The sequence below is a fragment of the Pogonomyrmex barbatus genome, unplaced genomic scaffold, assembly GCF_055798465.1.
Source record: "Pogonomyrmex barbatus isolate J1 unplaced genomic scaffold, ASM5579846v1 scaffold2, whole genome shotgun sequence".
Classification (NCBI taxonomy): domain Eukaryota; kingdom Metazoa; phylum Arthropoda; class Insecta; order Hymenoptera; family Formicidae; genus Pogonomyrmex; species Pogonomyrmex barbatus.
In genome coordinates, this window is record NW_028297116.1 from 10,812,733 (window position 1) to 10,830,211 (window position 17,479).

The following is a 17,479-nucleotide window of genomic DNA, read 5'->3' on the forward strand; positions in this document are numbered from 1 at the left end:
ATATTAATCAATGAAGAAAAACTTAGAAATTGTTTCAAATATAAAGATTCTTAAATATCAAATATGTACGTTAAAAAGAATTTCTTATTTTGATATATCAATAGCTAATTTTTAGCTATAAAAAATTGATTTATAAAGTATACATACGTCACATCAAATGATGACGCTGGCGAAGGCCTCGAATCCCAAGGTTTTTCACTAGCGTTTCCTTGACGCTCGAGATGTTCATAAAACGTTTCTTGACATTCCCTTGATGCAAAATCGACTTGTAAACGGCGACCACGAAGCGCAGCTCCTCGCATCTCTTTTACAGCAGCTTGAGCGCAACTTACTTGATCAAAAAAGACCAGAGCGTGACCACGCTCACGATCTACCACTACCTGAGTTATCGGTCCAAATTGATGAAATTGCATGTTTAAATATTTCTCGGACATACAATCTAAAAAAATAATGAATATTTAATGTAATTTTAAATATTTTTCTGAGTGTTTCTTTTTACATCTCAATTTTTAAATTATCTGTATGTATTCTATGAATAACTGTATACTTATAAAAATATTGAAAAAAATAAATATAAATATATACACACGATAGTATTGCTCGATATTAAATACGCACCTCCAATACCATCGACCCAAACACACGATGTGGGCATCGACTTCCCGAATCCAAGTTTAATACGATTCGCACCCAGATGTTCACCATCCATCGATCTCATCGCTTTAACAACACTACCGATATCCGAATATTGACAGAAAGCATAACTCGATACGGCGCCTTGTTTCTTAATATCAATTTCCTGTAAAAAATATAAAATTAACACATTATCTTGATCGAATTAGAAAAGCTATCAGGATAGCTAGGAAATTTAGGTTCGAATTCTAGCTAAGATATTTTTCACAATAATAATTTCTTGCAAAAGGAAAAAGTTAATTTAGTATCATTAATTTGATGATTTGATCATGATTGATTTATTAAAAGAGAAAAGATTTAATTTTAGCTTTGAGTCATTCAAGTCTTTTAAAAATAACATAGGATATAAGATACATAAAATATAAATAATTATTATATCTTGAATTTACACATCTAAAAATGCAAAAATAAGAAAATAAGAAAATTAAGTTCCAAAGATCTTGTCTTATCGAGTAGATAGAACAGAATTCTATTCTCGTGTTAAAATCAATTTATTTTAGAATTTATTAAATTTAAATATTATTTTTATTTGTTCTCATTTCAATTTTAAATTTTGTTTAGATGCTATTTTGCTTCTTTAATTATTCAATTCTTTATTGAATAAAAAATTCTTTCGACTTTGAAATAAAGTTCAACTTACTATTATTTCGCCGAATGGTTCAAAATGCTTCCTGAGTTCAGACGACGTAACGTCCTTTTCGAGGTTTCCAATAAACAATGTTCTTGTTGCTTTTGGATGATATTCATCGAGTTCCGCCTCGTACGGCCTAAATTCATTGTCCTCCACGTCATAGCCCTGATAAGGTGCCACTTCAATTTTACACCCAAAGAAAAGCTTATCTTGCGAAACCTCGAGAGCTTTTTCCACGTCTTCGGGCTTCTTAAAACAGACTAGGGCATATCTGTCGCCGGCTGCACCGACGACCTTCACCCACGTCACCTTGCCATGCTTCTTGTACTCATGGAAAAGGCCATCCTTGAGAGAAGTATCACTACTGCGAGCTGGTAGATTCCTTACGCAGATGGCCAATGGTCTACGGTCCTCCGTGATAGCTACGTTGCTCGTGCGATGCGGCGAGCTGCCGGGCGACGTGCTGCCCCCGGAAGTGCTGCCGCCCGAGCTACCGCTTCGACTACTGCTGCTACTTCCGGAACGACTGCTACCGCTTGGCGAGCTGCTCCCACTGCGCGATTTTCTGCGCTGTTTTTTGTGCTGTCGCAGAGCACCGACACTACCGCTACTACCGCCTCCACCACCTCCTACAAAAGAAAAAAAAATAAAAATTTAACATTTACCGCGAACGTTAGAAGAAAACGTATTTGCTATTTTTCTTTGTATAAGCCAAAGTTTATCATCATGAACATTTACAGTTGAAAGTAGGCTTCCGTATTCTTTACTCATCGGGACTGAGCAACCTTTTTTATCCTTGACATTTCCCTCGAGTCTCATTCTAACGGTTCGACGCTCGAATAAGTAAAGAATATAAAAACCACGCTGTCTGGCTATCGCGTGCAATGATATTGATGAAAAAACTATACTCTTTTATCGAGTCAGACAATTACCTTGTTCGTCTGAGTAAGCGTCATTTGTGGCGGGCGAGGGTGGTGGTGGTGCACCGCCGTATCTCGAACTCGTCGGCTCGTACGACCAGGACGATGGTGGTAGACTTCCACGATGACGGTCTAAATGGGGCGGGGGCGGCGGCCCAGAGACGTACGGGCCGGTCCTCGGGTATAGCCGATCCCTCGCCCTGCTCGATGTCACGTGATAGGAGCTCGCAGGTGGTGGACGGCTACGGGATATGTACCCGCCAGGGTCCCCCGTCGATGGGTCCGCCGAATGACCACCGACGTTGCCGCCACCGCTGCCGCCGCCGCTGCCGACGACGCCGCCGCCCCCGGTGCCAACCACTCGGTTGCTCCTCTCGCTACCATAGAAGCTGCCGTGGGAACCACGTGAGTCGAAATTCTCGCCTCCCCTGTCGCCTCGTTCACCGCCACCGCCGCTACCGCCGACCCCGGCACCGGTGTTCCCGCCACCACCGCTGCCACTGCCGGAAACGCCGCCTGTTCCGCCGCCTCCTCCCCCGCTACCGCCGCCGGATCCATGATCCTCTGAACTTCTGGAAGACGAAAAAACAGGGCTTAGTCATTGTTCAAGGGACGGCTGCTATAGCTAGTACTCGGGTCGATGAATCGTCACGAAATACGTTCGTCACTTCCTCCTCAAGGTTCTGTTTTATTTATTTAACGAGTCACGCGGTGGAAAAGTACCGTTATAACTTAAGAACGGAGTTTTAATTAGCGAAAAAAAATGTTTCTTCTTTTCATTTGTTCTTGAAATAGTATTCTATTAAAGGATCATTGGTATATTTTGAAATTGTACATTAATTTGTTTATACTTAATTAAATCGTTCATCGTCGTTATCGCATTGTTTTATTTGTTAAGCTTGTTTATCAAAGAGGAAGATTGGCATATAGCAAAAACTTTCCTTTAATAAAAATCGCACTGGATTAAACTGGTTTCATTCGATTTTTAGTAGATCTCATGCAGCTACATCCAATTTAATATTATGAAAAATAGAATTTTTGTATTTTTTACACACACACACACACGCGCGCGCACACACACACACAAAATTATTATTATTATTATTATTATATATTGATATACTATTATTATTTAGATGTTTAACAATAGATGAATTTAGTACAGAATCGTTCCAAAATTGTTGAATAATCAATCTAAATTTACATTGATTGAAGACTATCAGACATTTTTTAATAAAACTCAAACAATTTTTCCATAATACTAATATTATAACGCTTACAAATAATCTTCTAAAAGATAAATAAATTTTTATGACTATATTATAATAAAAAAGTGATTTGATTTACCGATTTACCGAACTTCAAATAGAGTTTAACGTAAATAAATTATTCAAATTTATAGTACTCTTAAAAAACTATGAACAAAATATGATTTTAAATTAACAATTTTAAATTCTCTATAAGAATGTTCTTCTTTTTTTAGAAAGACAACGAAAAGAGACATTGCATTCAATAGAATGCGATAGAAATATGCTTATTGTTAAATATTTTGTATAACAATCGTGCAGGTCATGAGAAAACTCACATTCATGAACTTTGCAACGATAGAAGAAACTAATTATCATATGCTTTCATCCGTATGCAGAACTAAAAAAAGAAAAAAAAATAAAATGATAATCCATATCAGTCATGTGAAAGAAAACACGATGAGATACAAGTAATAATAATAATAATAATAATACTGCGTAAATTCCAGTCTGAACACTTAAACATTTTAGCGGAAAATCCAAATATCGGTGCGAACATTTAATGCCAGGGACGTATTTGCGTTTCTGGTTGGTGTTTCCAGAGTTAACTTTAATTTGTCGTTCAATTATCCCTAATTTCTCCGCGATTCTTCATTTAATTTAAATTCCTACTATAATTTTAATTTAAACATTTATGTCGTCATTAACAGAGACAAATAGAACGTGAATCAAATTCAAACATTTAAATTCAAACATTCTCGACTATAAAGTTAGATTCGATTATTCGACAACTTCGACCGACTTTAAAATTGTTATACCCAAACTTAATTAAATATCGACAATTTTAAACATTGTGAATTACATGAGAAAACAAAATTTCGTATTGTGAAGTTTTTTATAACCAAGAATTTAAATATTTTAGAAATTGTTAATTATGCACATTCAAATTTGAATTTAGCTTTTTTCAAAAATTCAGAATATCTAAATAATCAAAAAAATCAACATAGAAAAAAGATTAGTCTTCTCAATCAAGACTACATATAAGCAAGAATATTTATACTCTACATATATAAGCAAGAATATTTATATAGATATTTAATTTTATATTGAGCAAAATATATAATATTTGCATGAAAATAAATTTAATCAATTCAAGATCAAAATTTTTAAGAAAATTATTTAATAATATTTTTGTTTATATGTAAAAATATTTTTCTTAATTTAAGATTAATTTTTTTCTGTAAATTATTCGTGTATTTTACAAAGTAACTTTAAATAAATAGAGTAGCAAAAAATACACTTAATTATAAACGATTTAATTGATTTACATAACATGTAAATTTCGAGTCTTTTAATTCCATAGAATTTTTTTCGATAATTATTATAAAAACATTTTTATACATGTGTCGATCAAAAGTCATGATTAAGCGAGCAATTGTTGCAATGGGAATTCATCAAACGAGATGTATATCGAGTAATTACGTAAAAATAATAATCCTCTGACACATTGATATCCACCATAATATTTGCCAATTATTCTAATAGCTTTTCTACATTTAATAAAAATATAAACATTATTGAGACATCATAATGCGTAAGAGGTAAAACTTGTTACGTTTATTGTTTCATTATTTGTTAAAAAAATTACTTAGCAAAAACAATAATTAACAATTTAATAATTCTTCAAATTAATAATTCTCTTAGCAGGATTACAATCCACGATCCATCAAGAAATACACTTGTTAAGTTATAATTAATGAAGAGAAATAATATAATGGACGACTCTAGTTCGTTTTATAGAAAATTAGGTCATCGTCATGCACATTCATTTACTGATAACATCTCGGGTCAGCACGATGGTTGTAAATACAACATCAATATCGCGGAAATGCCTGCGCACCTGAGCAATCTAGTACGCACAAGAAAGAAATCATCACTCGGCTCAAATATCTCAATCCCGGCGCTCATACATACGGCCATATAAGAGTCGGATGAGGTGGGATGTGGGGTGAGGGGGCGAAGGGGATGAGGCAAGTCGAACCGGGCTCGTAAATTCCTGACTACACTACTGACAGTTAACGCTCTCTTTCTCCTCCCCCCCGCCCCCACGCTCCTCTATCACCGCTGCCCGCTACAGCCGTCACGCTTCGACAGTTACTGCTCCGCGATAGCGCCCGCGCAGCCGTCGGGATGTGGCAACAGCGCCAGCGACCACGTCGTCACGGTCACCTGACTTTTCGTGGAAATGCGACGCCGCTATACTCTCCTCGGTCGCGCGCGCGTGAATGTAGGCGTGCAGGCGTGTAGCGTGCACGCACGACCTTTTTTCCTCCTTTTTTTTCCCGCTACTACTCCATCTCTTTCTTCCTGTAAATATCGCCCCCCCCCTCTCACTCTCTCTCTCTCTCTCTCCCTCTCCTCCTCCTCTCTGCTCTCTTTCTCTGTTCTCCCCCACCACCCAGTGAGATCGATCAATTGAAGGCAGTCGCGACTCGTCCGAACGCGACACGCGATACGCCTCAACTTCAAGTATGTGCCGCGTAGCGTCTATGCCACGGAGAAAGTGCAGCGTACTATCTGTTTACCCGTAAAACACGCAATTCGCCAAATATGCGGTAAATAGACGAGGGAGCCGCTGTACGGGCAATGACGTCAGGAAACACCGGAGTTCGAATACGTGGTACATAAAAAGAAAAAGAGAAAGAACGAGAGAGATTATACTGGATATTGGAGCCACAATAGGCACGCCAAAGGTTCTCAACTTGAGAAATTACGTGACTGTGCTCTAGATTACTCGAATATATTATGTTAACTCTACGGCCAGAAAAATGTGGACGTGCAGATTATTGCAAACATAAATCATCTTTCGACACATTTCTATTGCCGGAATATAAACAGTATATGATTGTTTTCATATTATATCAGTAATTCTAATTTTTCTGTCATTTCAACAATTCTTTATAAATATATTGTATCACGAACATCATGGTAATTTTCAAAAATAATTTTCAAAAATATAATGAGATTTTTAATGCTAATTCATACCATATCATGAATATATTTAAAAGTGTATTGCTAGACGGTCGATTTCGCTTTTTTATGACTGCTCTAATGTTAAAAATCAGAAAATGAAAAAAAAAGAAGAAAAATATATGTATGCTTTCTATATTAAGAGAGCTCGAGATATACTGTAAATAACGATTCATAGGCAATGAAGCTAATATCGATAACATGTTGTTATGCGCGACACTCGACATCACGATCGCGAGTTGTTTGTGTCAGCGAAAAGAATTGTATGCGTCCACGTGTTTACTGATGCAACAATAGCATTACGTGGCATCGAACAAATGATTGCGACGATATGATTAATTCTTGGGATTGCGAAAAAACAACGTGATGGCATGATGGAACAACGTAAAAAATAATATAGTTTCATGATTAATAAAATCTCCAGTATCTTTAATAAATTCAAAATATCGCGCGCGCGTGTGCGAGTATCTTATTTTAAATGTCAATTATATGTTAATGATATAGATTAAAACTATAATTAAAAACTAAAATATCGAGGATGCAAATTTAATATCAATCATTGAATCTCGACCAGACGGGAACTCGAGAGAAAAATAATTCAGAGATTTGTGTGATCTATTCGTAAATTATAAATGAATTTTGTTGGAGAGATACTGGAATGACCGTTCGTCCATAACGACGTTTCAATGTCGTTTTTTTTGTACCTGCTTCCTGTGACGTGCGATTTAATTAATTCCTAGGACGTGACTCATCGTAAGCCGGCGCTTGTACGTGCCATTTTGTAGCTGAGAATATCTTTCTATTTTTGGACAAGACTAATTTGGAAGAAAAGCTGCGATCGGAAACATTTCTATATCGATCGAAAGAACGTGATTAATATAATATAATCGAAAATTAATTTTCATTAATATACTGTCGCCTTGTACATATGTATAATTTGCAATAGAAACGAAATATTACGCGTTAAATAATATGGTGATGAATTTGAAATTACTCAATCATTTGAAATTTACGTTTCAAAGTTTCTTTAAGAATTTTTCGCCATAAATAATATAGTAATACAGTAATACAGTAAGTAACATATAGTAAATAAGAAAACAATAAATAAAACCAAAATGTTCTCGATTAATAAAATTAATATTTTCACATGATATGACGACATGTGAATGTCATTGTTATGTTATCTATAATACAAAACTAATTTAATCAAATTTTAATTTGATCAAAAACTAATTTAATATAACAATCATAGCGATTTATCATATCGATAACTAACAGAACTCTTATTTATATGAACTCTTATTTATAACAAAATGATTGGTAGAAAGAAACATTATATTATTGGCACGTGTCGTGTATATCTTCTTTTTCTTCTAAAACGGGTATCTCTTCCTGGGAGAATGTATCTATTATGTTCCTGTTATTCACATGCCATGTAGATCCATTTTAAAAAGTCGGTTGTGTATCGAGTCAGCTGTACGGAAAATCAATACTCCAGGAAAACCAATAGCGACAGACGATGATCTATTCAACGGACTGTTAATTTTGTAAATATCAAAGATCAGAGAGAACCTTCACTTTGTGCGAACGTTTTGTGATAATTATTATTTGTATAATTCTTTATTCTATTCTTAATTGTTTATTAAAATTAATGTTTAAATAGGTGCTTTTTATTATTTTATATGAGTATGGGAATATTGAGTATCGATTATCAAGTGCAATAAATCCTATATTTTCCAGAGCATTTTCCCTTTTTTTTTTTATTTTTTTTTTCAAGAAATATTCCAAATCGTATGGTGTGGCGATTCATATAGAATGTTTCATAATAACGTGACCCTACCCGTGAGAGGGGAACCTGTGCTGAAGATGTTGTGGCTCATAGTACTGCGTGGTGAGGGCTCGTTCGTCCAACGTATGCTCAGTCGCGTGGGCCTTTGCTGCGGATTTGATATCCATGAACGCCACCGTCGCTGACGCACCCCCGCTGATCGAGGAACCGCCGCCCCCGCTACCGCCACCGCCGCCTGAACTGGAACCGGAACCGCCCTCATTGCCCTCGCCAAGGGAACTGCTGGAACCTCCATCCACAGGGCACTCCTCGCCCCGTGGCAGCAGCTTGACGCTCTGCACGCGTCCATACCTGAAATGTCATTAATCTCTCATGTAACAAATGTCAACGTCATTACCGAGAAGATGCGAGATTCAATAAAAAATAATATCTATTTTGGTTATGTGTTTTCTACTTTATTTTTTATTTAATTGCAACGCAAGTCACGAGAAATTTGGTTTCGAAATGTCGTTTACGACTATGTTTAGTTACATCGTTTTCGATATCGAGGTTACTGACCCAATAGCTTCGCTATTGAAAATTTAGCAGTTTAAATGTCATCGCAAAGTGTAGCTTTCGTTAAAATATTAAATATTTTTATCGACAAACGAGCGTAATATAAAATGATCGATATAAATTAAAGTCGCGTATCAAGTCTGAAATTCCCTAAAGCACGTGTCAGACTATGAATTGAAGATTATAAATAGAAGATTAGAATTCAATCAATCAAAATAAAACAAATAGAAATAAAATTAAGGTCATTTGATCGACAGAATTCCAATCTTTAATTCATAATCTTTAGTCATCAATTTAAGTGTCAGTCCACAATAAGTGATTTAAGCTTTAAGAAGAAATTGACCAATTATAATCGAATATGAAAAAAATACTCGACTATGATTGGTCAATTTCTTACGGCTTAAAGATTAAATACTTATTGTGGACCGACACTGATATAGCTTAAAGAATATCGTCTATCCAGACTTATATTTTTCAAGAAGCTACCTATTCCCGCGCGTAGAGTGTCCTCCATCAGCAAACATTAGCTAACTCTTGGACGGATATGGCAACGTTGCTCTTCCACACGCGGCAACTGCGCTGAAGGGATCTCGCTGGGATCGTTTAGGATTTCGAAGAAAGGAGAAAAGATGCGGGGAGAAGCATAGAGACTCGGTAATCCTCTGCCTCTAAAAAGCTCTCTTGATACTCGATGCAAGTACAGGAAATTAAGTCCAAAGCAGAAAAGAAGAAAGAGACAGAGAGAAAGAGCGAGAGAAAATAAGGAAAAAAAAAAAAGGATAGAAGAAACAAGAAAAGAGAAAGACGAGACCTCGATCGAAGTCTTCCTTCGCTATGTTCAGATCAGTACAGATAAAAAATCGTCGCGGATGTTTTTGCAGAGAAAGACCATGACGGCTCTCGTCGAGTCACGGCACCGCGAAGGATGGGAGGGAAAGGCAGTATGAAAGAAATGGCATATAGATATATAAGGTGTCCAAAGAAAACATCGGCTTTAATATGCCACGTTTCATCTACTGACTTAAATTAGCGATGCGCAATAATACACTGATAATAATATGCTGATTAATGTACGTGAATTTACTTCAAATGCAGCCTTGTTTAAAAAAAAAAGCATATCTTCGAATCAGGAATAAAGCTTGTATCGTATCAGATTTAACGGTTAAATCCGACAAAAGTGTACATTGCATTATAATCTTATATCTTGATATACATTCTTATATCTTGATCCTGCTTGATCAGCTGCTAAACAAATAAACAAATTAGGTGCTACATAGCTAGTAGAATTTAATGCAATGACGATTTTAGACACGCTTTAGGTTTGTATTCGTTTATTTAACTTCTAAATTTGTAATTTTCTTAGATAAGGATGCATTTTTCATCTAGAAATTTAACGATATAAACTCGAACGCGGCAAACGGGGAAAGTTTTTTCAGAACGCAAACGTAGCACCCGGCAGCGCCAATATCGATTTATTTCCCGATTGCACGACGCTATTCTACCGTCCCATTGGGAAGCACCGATATCTTTCGCGTTTCACGTCTCGGCCTGGCATCGACGCAATTTTGAATCGAAGTTTCCAACGAAGGGCAAAAGGGAAGAGAGCGGAAGGAGGGATAACGCAGAGAGCGAGAAGTCTCGTTTTCAGACCCTTGTAGTAGAGAACTTAGGATATTGAATTTCGCACGAAATTAAAGAAAACAAAGAGAGTCCGGGAAGTTGTTTCTGGCACACCCTGTGTGTAGAGAGCGCGCGCGACGGAGGCGATACCGTCAAGTAGGGGAGGGAGGCCGTTGTCACGGTGGGGCAAGGTGTGCAGTGATTGGTGGTATCCGAGGGAAACGTTGCGCGCAAGCGCAAACACCAGGACGTACGGGGACTCTCCCGGGGAGTCGTTCGTCTAATCTCGCGTGAGTCGCACGTATCTGCTCTGCTCTGCTCTGCTCTCCCGAAGGACTTATCTGCCATTTAGCCGTATAACTTCCGCTGCGTATTCTCATAAGCGTATTTCATCGTAGGGGGGAAAAAGATAACTGTAGAAAGAGATCCTACGCATCGCACGGGACGAGTCGTATCGTATGATCGTTTCGCGCGTTTAGACGGCGAAAGGGAATGGAGGGCTGTGCCGAGAGATCTGGATGGATTACCTGCAGGAATATTTTAACTAGGGCCCTGTCCACAAATTGAAGAGCGCTGGGGGCTAGTTTCTTTCGTAAGAGACGAAGTCTCTTGAAAAAAAAAAAAAAATGCCGCGAACGTGTCTCCGTTGCCTGGCATATGTTTCTCTTCTCGCATCGACCGTTCAAACGGGGCGTGGTCCCCTTTGTCGATTTATCGACTAAAAAATGTTTTTTTGCGTTTCCTCGTTGTTCATTATTATCCATAATGACTCGAATACTTTTCGCGTAGTTTCGATGAAGTCGATCATTAATGAGCGAAAAAAGAGAAACGAGAAATCTTTTGTTCTCGAATATCTCGGCGATTGAGAATTATTTTTGGAGTCTCGATCGCTTCTCAGCGAGGAAAGTAGGAGGAAGAAGCAAGCGAACGCGTAACGTGTCCACGTATGCATCTGGAAGAATGTTCGCACGAAATGGCGGACGGCATTGTGGCGGAGTCCATCGCTCTCTTGTACAATTATGCTCCGTTTTTCGTGCTCGTTTCTCTTCATATAGAAAAATCTGCGACACTCTACGCACGCGGTTTTACAATGTGATCTGTGCTGTGTTCTCTGCCCCAGACTATCCCAGACAGAGACTGTGCGAGTTATTCTCGTTGCTGCAATATTCTTGAGCGGGTTACAAGAGTGATACAGTGAATGCCGATAGTTGCGAATGTTCCGTGCTCGAAAGGGGAATTCCTGCTAGTGCTGCGCGAACATTCGCGCGTTCCCTATTTCGAGAAGCGTCGACATTCTCGAAATTTTTCACGTACATAACGAGAAGTACGAGAGAGAAACTCTATTTCTTCGATTTTTGCAGAGTTTTTCAATACAGGAATAAAAATTGTCCATATAATTGTAATATCCTTGGTTGCGACTGCATAAAAAAAAAACCATGCAGTTGAGGAATCCGCCGTCGTGACGAGAAAATGCGCAATTCGTTAACATTTATCGCCAACCGTATGAAGCGTATCTTGGCGAAACGCACGGGGACGTGGCGCATTTCCAGCGGCAAGACCCTAAGAAAATTCTCGAGACTCTCTCGCCGACGTACTGGAACCGCGACCGCATTCTGTCCCTCGTTTGGCGAGAGCAGTTGCCATCGCCTCTCTTTCCTTCCTCGTTCTTATCACCTCCTCCTACCTCTCGATCTCTCGCGATCTCTATCCCCACGTTCCCTAATAAAAAAAAAAAGGCACGCATACACAGCCACGTTCATCGGCGCGTTTGGTACAAGTTACACACACACACACACACACACACACACACACACACACACACACACACACACACACACACACACACACGACGAGTGCCCTTTTTCTGCGTCGCTCGTATGAGTGAAAGCGGGCGAAGGGGAGGGGGGAGAGGAGGGAGATTAGCGGGGCAGAGGATGTATGCGTGGCAGTAGGGGGAGGGAAGGAGAAGAGGGTAATGGCGGAGAGGAAAGCCGCCGAGTGCCACGGTGGCTGGCTGGTTCGCCCGCCTGCCTGGCGAGCGAGCCGTGAATCGTATCCCTTCCCCTACAGAGAATCGCTCCCGCCGGTCCCCTATTCTCTCCTCCGCTCCCGCTCCTCCCGTTCCCCCTCCCACTCTTCTCTTTCTCCCTCTCAATGCTCATCGAGGAATTTTACTCGGGCAGACTCGCTCCCAGGCTTGGGTTCCCCCTGTTTCTGGTCGACGCACGACGATGGGGTTCTGCTTTATGTGGCGGCATTAGCATGGGTCTCCATAAACCGAAGAAATCTCTAGGTCAGCATCGTATTCTCTGTTATAAGAAACGCCAATCTCGCTCACTCGCCATTCAGGCTGGACAGTACACCTTTCGGATCGTGAAGTTGCTTAAAACGCAACTTGAATTATTGATGCCTCGTACTCGGTGGAGAACGATAGCTTTTTTCGTGGTAGGGAAAACGATCGAATAAAAGGTAACATCTTTTCGACTGCAAAAGAGAATCGTATCGGGCGCGAGGCAAATGGAAAAACACCACGCGTGACTTTACCTCCGATGCTCGAACTAATTACATGAACAAACATGCGTCACGATCACCTTAGCTTCTTAGCGAGGAGAACGATAAATTTCCGTAGACGTGATTCCGAATATTTACAAATCGAATTAAGATCTAACTCCCTCTTGTAAAAGGGAGCAAGAATACTTTACTACAATAAATTTTCATTTTTTTCAAAAAAGCTATATATTTATTTAAGAAATATGTATATGTATATATTAATTGAAAAAGATATATTTCGCTTCTCTTCATGTACACTTTAGAGTTATATATACGTAGCGCCGTCGATGACTCACCGGTCGAAGTGTTAAATGTATTTGCGTCGCGTTATCAGTGCATACGTAGCTGCAGGTGGACATTATCGCGATTACATCGACGTATATTAAGCCGCACTTTAATCGCACCGTCCAATCGCGACGGTGACGGTTCAAACGATCGTACGTCTTTCCACGGCAGACATACAGGAAATCAATACATCGGCCCACGGCGAAGAGTCTGAGGGACGCGAAACAAACGCAGAAACTCGTCTTCCGTAAACTCGTCAGCGTTATACTTATACGTCATTCGTTATAAATAACGAATTATCGATCTATTTCATCCGCGGACGACGCGTCGCCGTCCCTCCTGTTTATAGAGGCGCCCGTAAAGATAGTAACGTGGCATTTATCGCATTTATTGCCAAGTCTCGCGCGTTCGTTCGAATGAAGTCGCAATAGCGTGTAAGTTATTAAATCAAATACAAATATTTCTATTCAATTTCTTTTCATGCCGGTACTGAAAGTATTTATCAACGTATTCCGCAACACTTGCCTACTTTAAAACATTTCGTCCCCTTTCGGGGGACGTCAATTTCACAAACAATCTTCAAGAGGAACAGATTGCAAATAACAACAATGCGCTTTTGTGTAACAATTTTTACCGCTGTGAAATTTCGCAACGTAAATAAAACAAGATATCACCTTTTGAATATCATGTTAGATTTGGTCTGGATCGTTTAGAGAAAACGATCGGAAAACATATATATGTGAGAGACCCGTAAGGACTTGACATCAATTTTTACACGCGTTCGAGGCTCCCTTCTGCATTTTTACGTAAATAAAATATCATGCGCCTTTTTAGGAATACGCTCGCACGGAATGTATGTGCGCAGTTATACGATGCGTGTTGCACAAGAGTCCGGGTTTTCGCTAGTGTGACGATCTAACAATACGAGGTTTCGCGATTCCACGAAGCGCAACGCGGGTAAAAAGGAACACAATGCAGAGTGGGCACATCGTACACAACGATGGCGATGACGGCAATGACGACGACGACGACGACGACGACAACGACGAGAAAAGAAGAGAAGAGAGAACTTTTGTTCCTCCTCTCTTTGCCGCTCTCTCGCTCGTGCTCTCCTGCGGTTATGCTCCGGCTCTCACCGCATAAAACGCATCTAACAATGCCGCTACGAAGATGTTTACCGTTGGAAATCTAAAGGTTTCGAAGTTGAAAGAAATTTATCAGTCATTTTTTACTTGCTGCAGCGTTCATCTTTCAGTTATTTCTGTAGTAAAAGTAATAATTTCATTTTGCACACAAATGATGCAACATAAAATTTCGCACGAATTAATTTTTTCCATTTAACATCTAATAAATATCATAATTATCGCTGAGAAACAATATTGACAAAATGTTGACGTCAATCGAATTAAAAAAAAGTGCGATTTTATTCTTCTCAAACGATAAAAGCAAAAATTATCTAAAAATTTTATAAAGTTATAAGGATAAGATGTGTTTTTAACGATTTGACAACATTACCTCATTAGCGTAACTTGGTTACTATTCAATCATGTAACGAACTCAAGTAGGTCAACTAATTGATAAGAGTTTGATTGTATATAACCGCATAACATGCGTATGTAGAAATTATAAGAGAACATATGTGGAATTCGCAATGCAGAATCTTATTATAATTTATACTCATAACACGAGTTATACAAATCGCCTTTGAATCAGACTATTATATCAGCTTCGATATAAATATCATGACGGAGATTGGCACACATATAATTACAGTTGGAAACCGTATATCTTAATTTAAAATGTCCAAGACTCAAGATGACTCTGATAAATGACGTTGATACGTTTCTCCATTACACCTCTTCATCCCCGAAAGACACCCGTCGTAACAAAGTTAGCGTCGTGATCGACGCAAGGAAGAAAACTGATTAATATTGAAATTCGATGAATGAGAGAGAGAGAGAGAGAGAGAGAGAGAGAGAGAGAGAGAAAATTTCGATAATTAACATTTGTTGGAATATTCAGCGAACGAATCTATAAATAGATGATTTTTCGTGGGAATCGCTCCCAATCGGAAGCGGAGATCCACAACAGCGTGGCGAGGATGTGCGAGCATTTCGGTGGAGAAAAAGGAGGAGGAAAAAAAAAAGACAAGTCGGCATATCTCTCTGAAATTTAGTCGGCCGTCCCTCCAAAGGCGGACGGCACGTTCTCCGGCAGACGACACTGACACAAGCGGCAACTATCGCGGGCCTCCACCGTATCGAGACGCCCCAACGAGGCCGGCGAGGAACGTGGCAACAGCGCTATGACTCAGCTCTCCTCGTTCCAACCGCTTTCCTCCCTTTGCCCCTATGCCGCTACCCTGCCCCGCGACCCAACCCGTCTCCCCCATCCCAGCCGTCCAGCCGGCACTACGCAGCTGACGCCCTTCCCTTCCCCCCCTGCCGGGGGAAATTGCCCCACCATCTCGCTCCACCATCCTTCCTCGTGTCCCAGACTCGGTCTCCACTCTTCTCCACCCCTATCCACCCCTACCGTGTCCCACCACCGTCCTGATCGTGCTGACTCTCTCGCGCGGGATATACCCGACAACTCGTTTGCCCCCACTAAAACTTCCCGGCGGGCACACGGGGACGGACGATTTCTACGACGACGACGCGATGCGGCGCGTCGCGTCGTGCCGCTTCACCGAGGAGAGATGAGCGTGCAAGCAAAGCCAGCGCAAAAAGTTCCCTTTGGAAGAAAAACATCTCTCTTTCTCTCCCTCCCGCTATATCTCTCGTATCGCCGATTCTTTTTCTCTCTCTTTTCCTTCGTCCACCTCCGCGGGATTCCTCTTCCTCTACTTCTGCCTTTGCCGCGGTTCCTTCTCGTTGTATTCCGAGGGACCCTCGCCCCAACCTCTCTCTCCCTTTCGTTCTTGCTCCTTTTGTCTCGAATCTTCTCTTTTTCAGGGCCTTCTGCCATTCTGTTTCTGTGGCAGGGACGAACAATGCAACGTGATCCAGGTGCAAGAATAAGGAGAGAGTAACAGGAGAAAAGGCACGGGTAGGGGATGAAGAAAGAGAGAGAGAGAGGGGGGGGGAGGGCGAGGGATTGGTGTGCGAGCGGGCGATGGGTACGACGTGACTAGTTACGGTATGCGTGAGTTAAATCCACTTCTATGCTTCACGATATTTTTTGGCATTCAAAATCGATAGTTTCCTCCTCGATTTCGCCAGTTGCTAGGCAAGGCGAAGGCATCCTCGTTTGCAGATCTGATAATATTCGGCACAGTTCAAACGATGATCAGGAGAGTGGAAATATCCGTCGTTTTATTGGTAATATCTCTCCTTTACGAAAAATCTTGCCTTACCAAATCCGATTGGTATTCTCTCCCCCTCCCTATTGCTATATTAGATTGACCTTTCTTATTCGAACGCACTGTCCCTGATATCGCTTATTTCTGTAGAACATCGATTCATTTGACAGATTTGGAATTAGAGCGTTTTGCCTCGTCGAAAATCCTAGTTTCTGATAACAAAGAATATCTCAGGTTTCTTCTATAAATCGATGTGAATTATTACAGTAATCTAACGTGTTCTCTACAAATAGAAGTCTTTACATCATGTTATCAATTGTTTTTCATCGCGTCATATTTCTATGATTTACTCGACTTATATAATACTACATATAGTTATACATACTTGTACAACACTTATATATACTGCAAAAAATGCAATTTTTTATGCAGTAATCGTTAAGATTCATTAGAATAAAATAATACAACTATGAATTAATATGTTGGCACGTATAACGTTAACAATTTTTTATTTCTTTCATTCTTTTTCTTAAACAAAATTGTGTTTCAATGAATTACAATGTAATTGTGTGTTTATTGAATTACAATCTTAATCGCAAAGATAATAACAATACGTCCGATTGTGAAATGTTTATTTATAATCTAAAACAAGCAGTCCACAACATAAATGTGTTTTATTAGAATTTATTAATACTTCTTAGAAACACATCTTGCACATGTAGAAGTGTAAACGTGTTTATGAGAAAGCTAATTAATTTTTCAACTTAATTACCTCTACAATGTTACTGATTAAATATTCTTTTGGAAATTAATGTTTGGTAAATAACTTTTGAAAACTTTTATAGAAGTCCATCGCGA

General features: G+C 39.5%; 1 protein-coding gene and 1 long non-coding RNA gene across 5 annotated transcripts in view; one reads left to right on the forward strand and one right to left on the reverse strand.

Moving 5' to 3' along the window:
• Positions 1-17,479, reverse strand: part of LOC105425661 (uncharacterized) — a 91,150-nt gene that overhangs the window by 18,872 nt on the left and 54,799 nt on the right. For 3 of the 4 annotated variants that reach the window (XM_011636524.3, XM_011636523.3, XM_011636522.3), the window contains exons 2-6: positions 8,362-8,661; positions 2,257-2,816; positions 1,334-1,953; positions 619-799; positions 148-439 (exon numbers count right to left, since the gene is read on the reverse strand). In XM_011636524.3, coding sequence (XP_011634826.2) covers positions 148-439; positions 619-799; positions 1,334-1,953; positions 2,257-2,816; positions 8,362-8,661 — 1,953 coding nt within the window. Of the gene's footprint in view, positions 1-147; positions 440-618; positions 800-1,333; positions 1,954-2,256; positions 2,817-8,361; positions 8,662-9,351; positions 9,550-17,479 lie in introns of those variants that run through there. The other variant, XM_089076381.1, reaches the window with a different exon arrangement.
• Positions 10,770-14,968, forward strand: LOC105425660 (uncharacterized). The gene is made up of 2 exons (XR_967677.2): positions 10,770-13,754; positions 14,155-14,968. It is a non-coding gene; the product is annotated as an uncharacterized LOC105425660 (long non-coding RNA).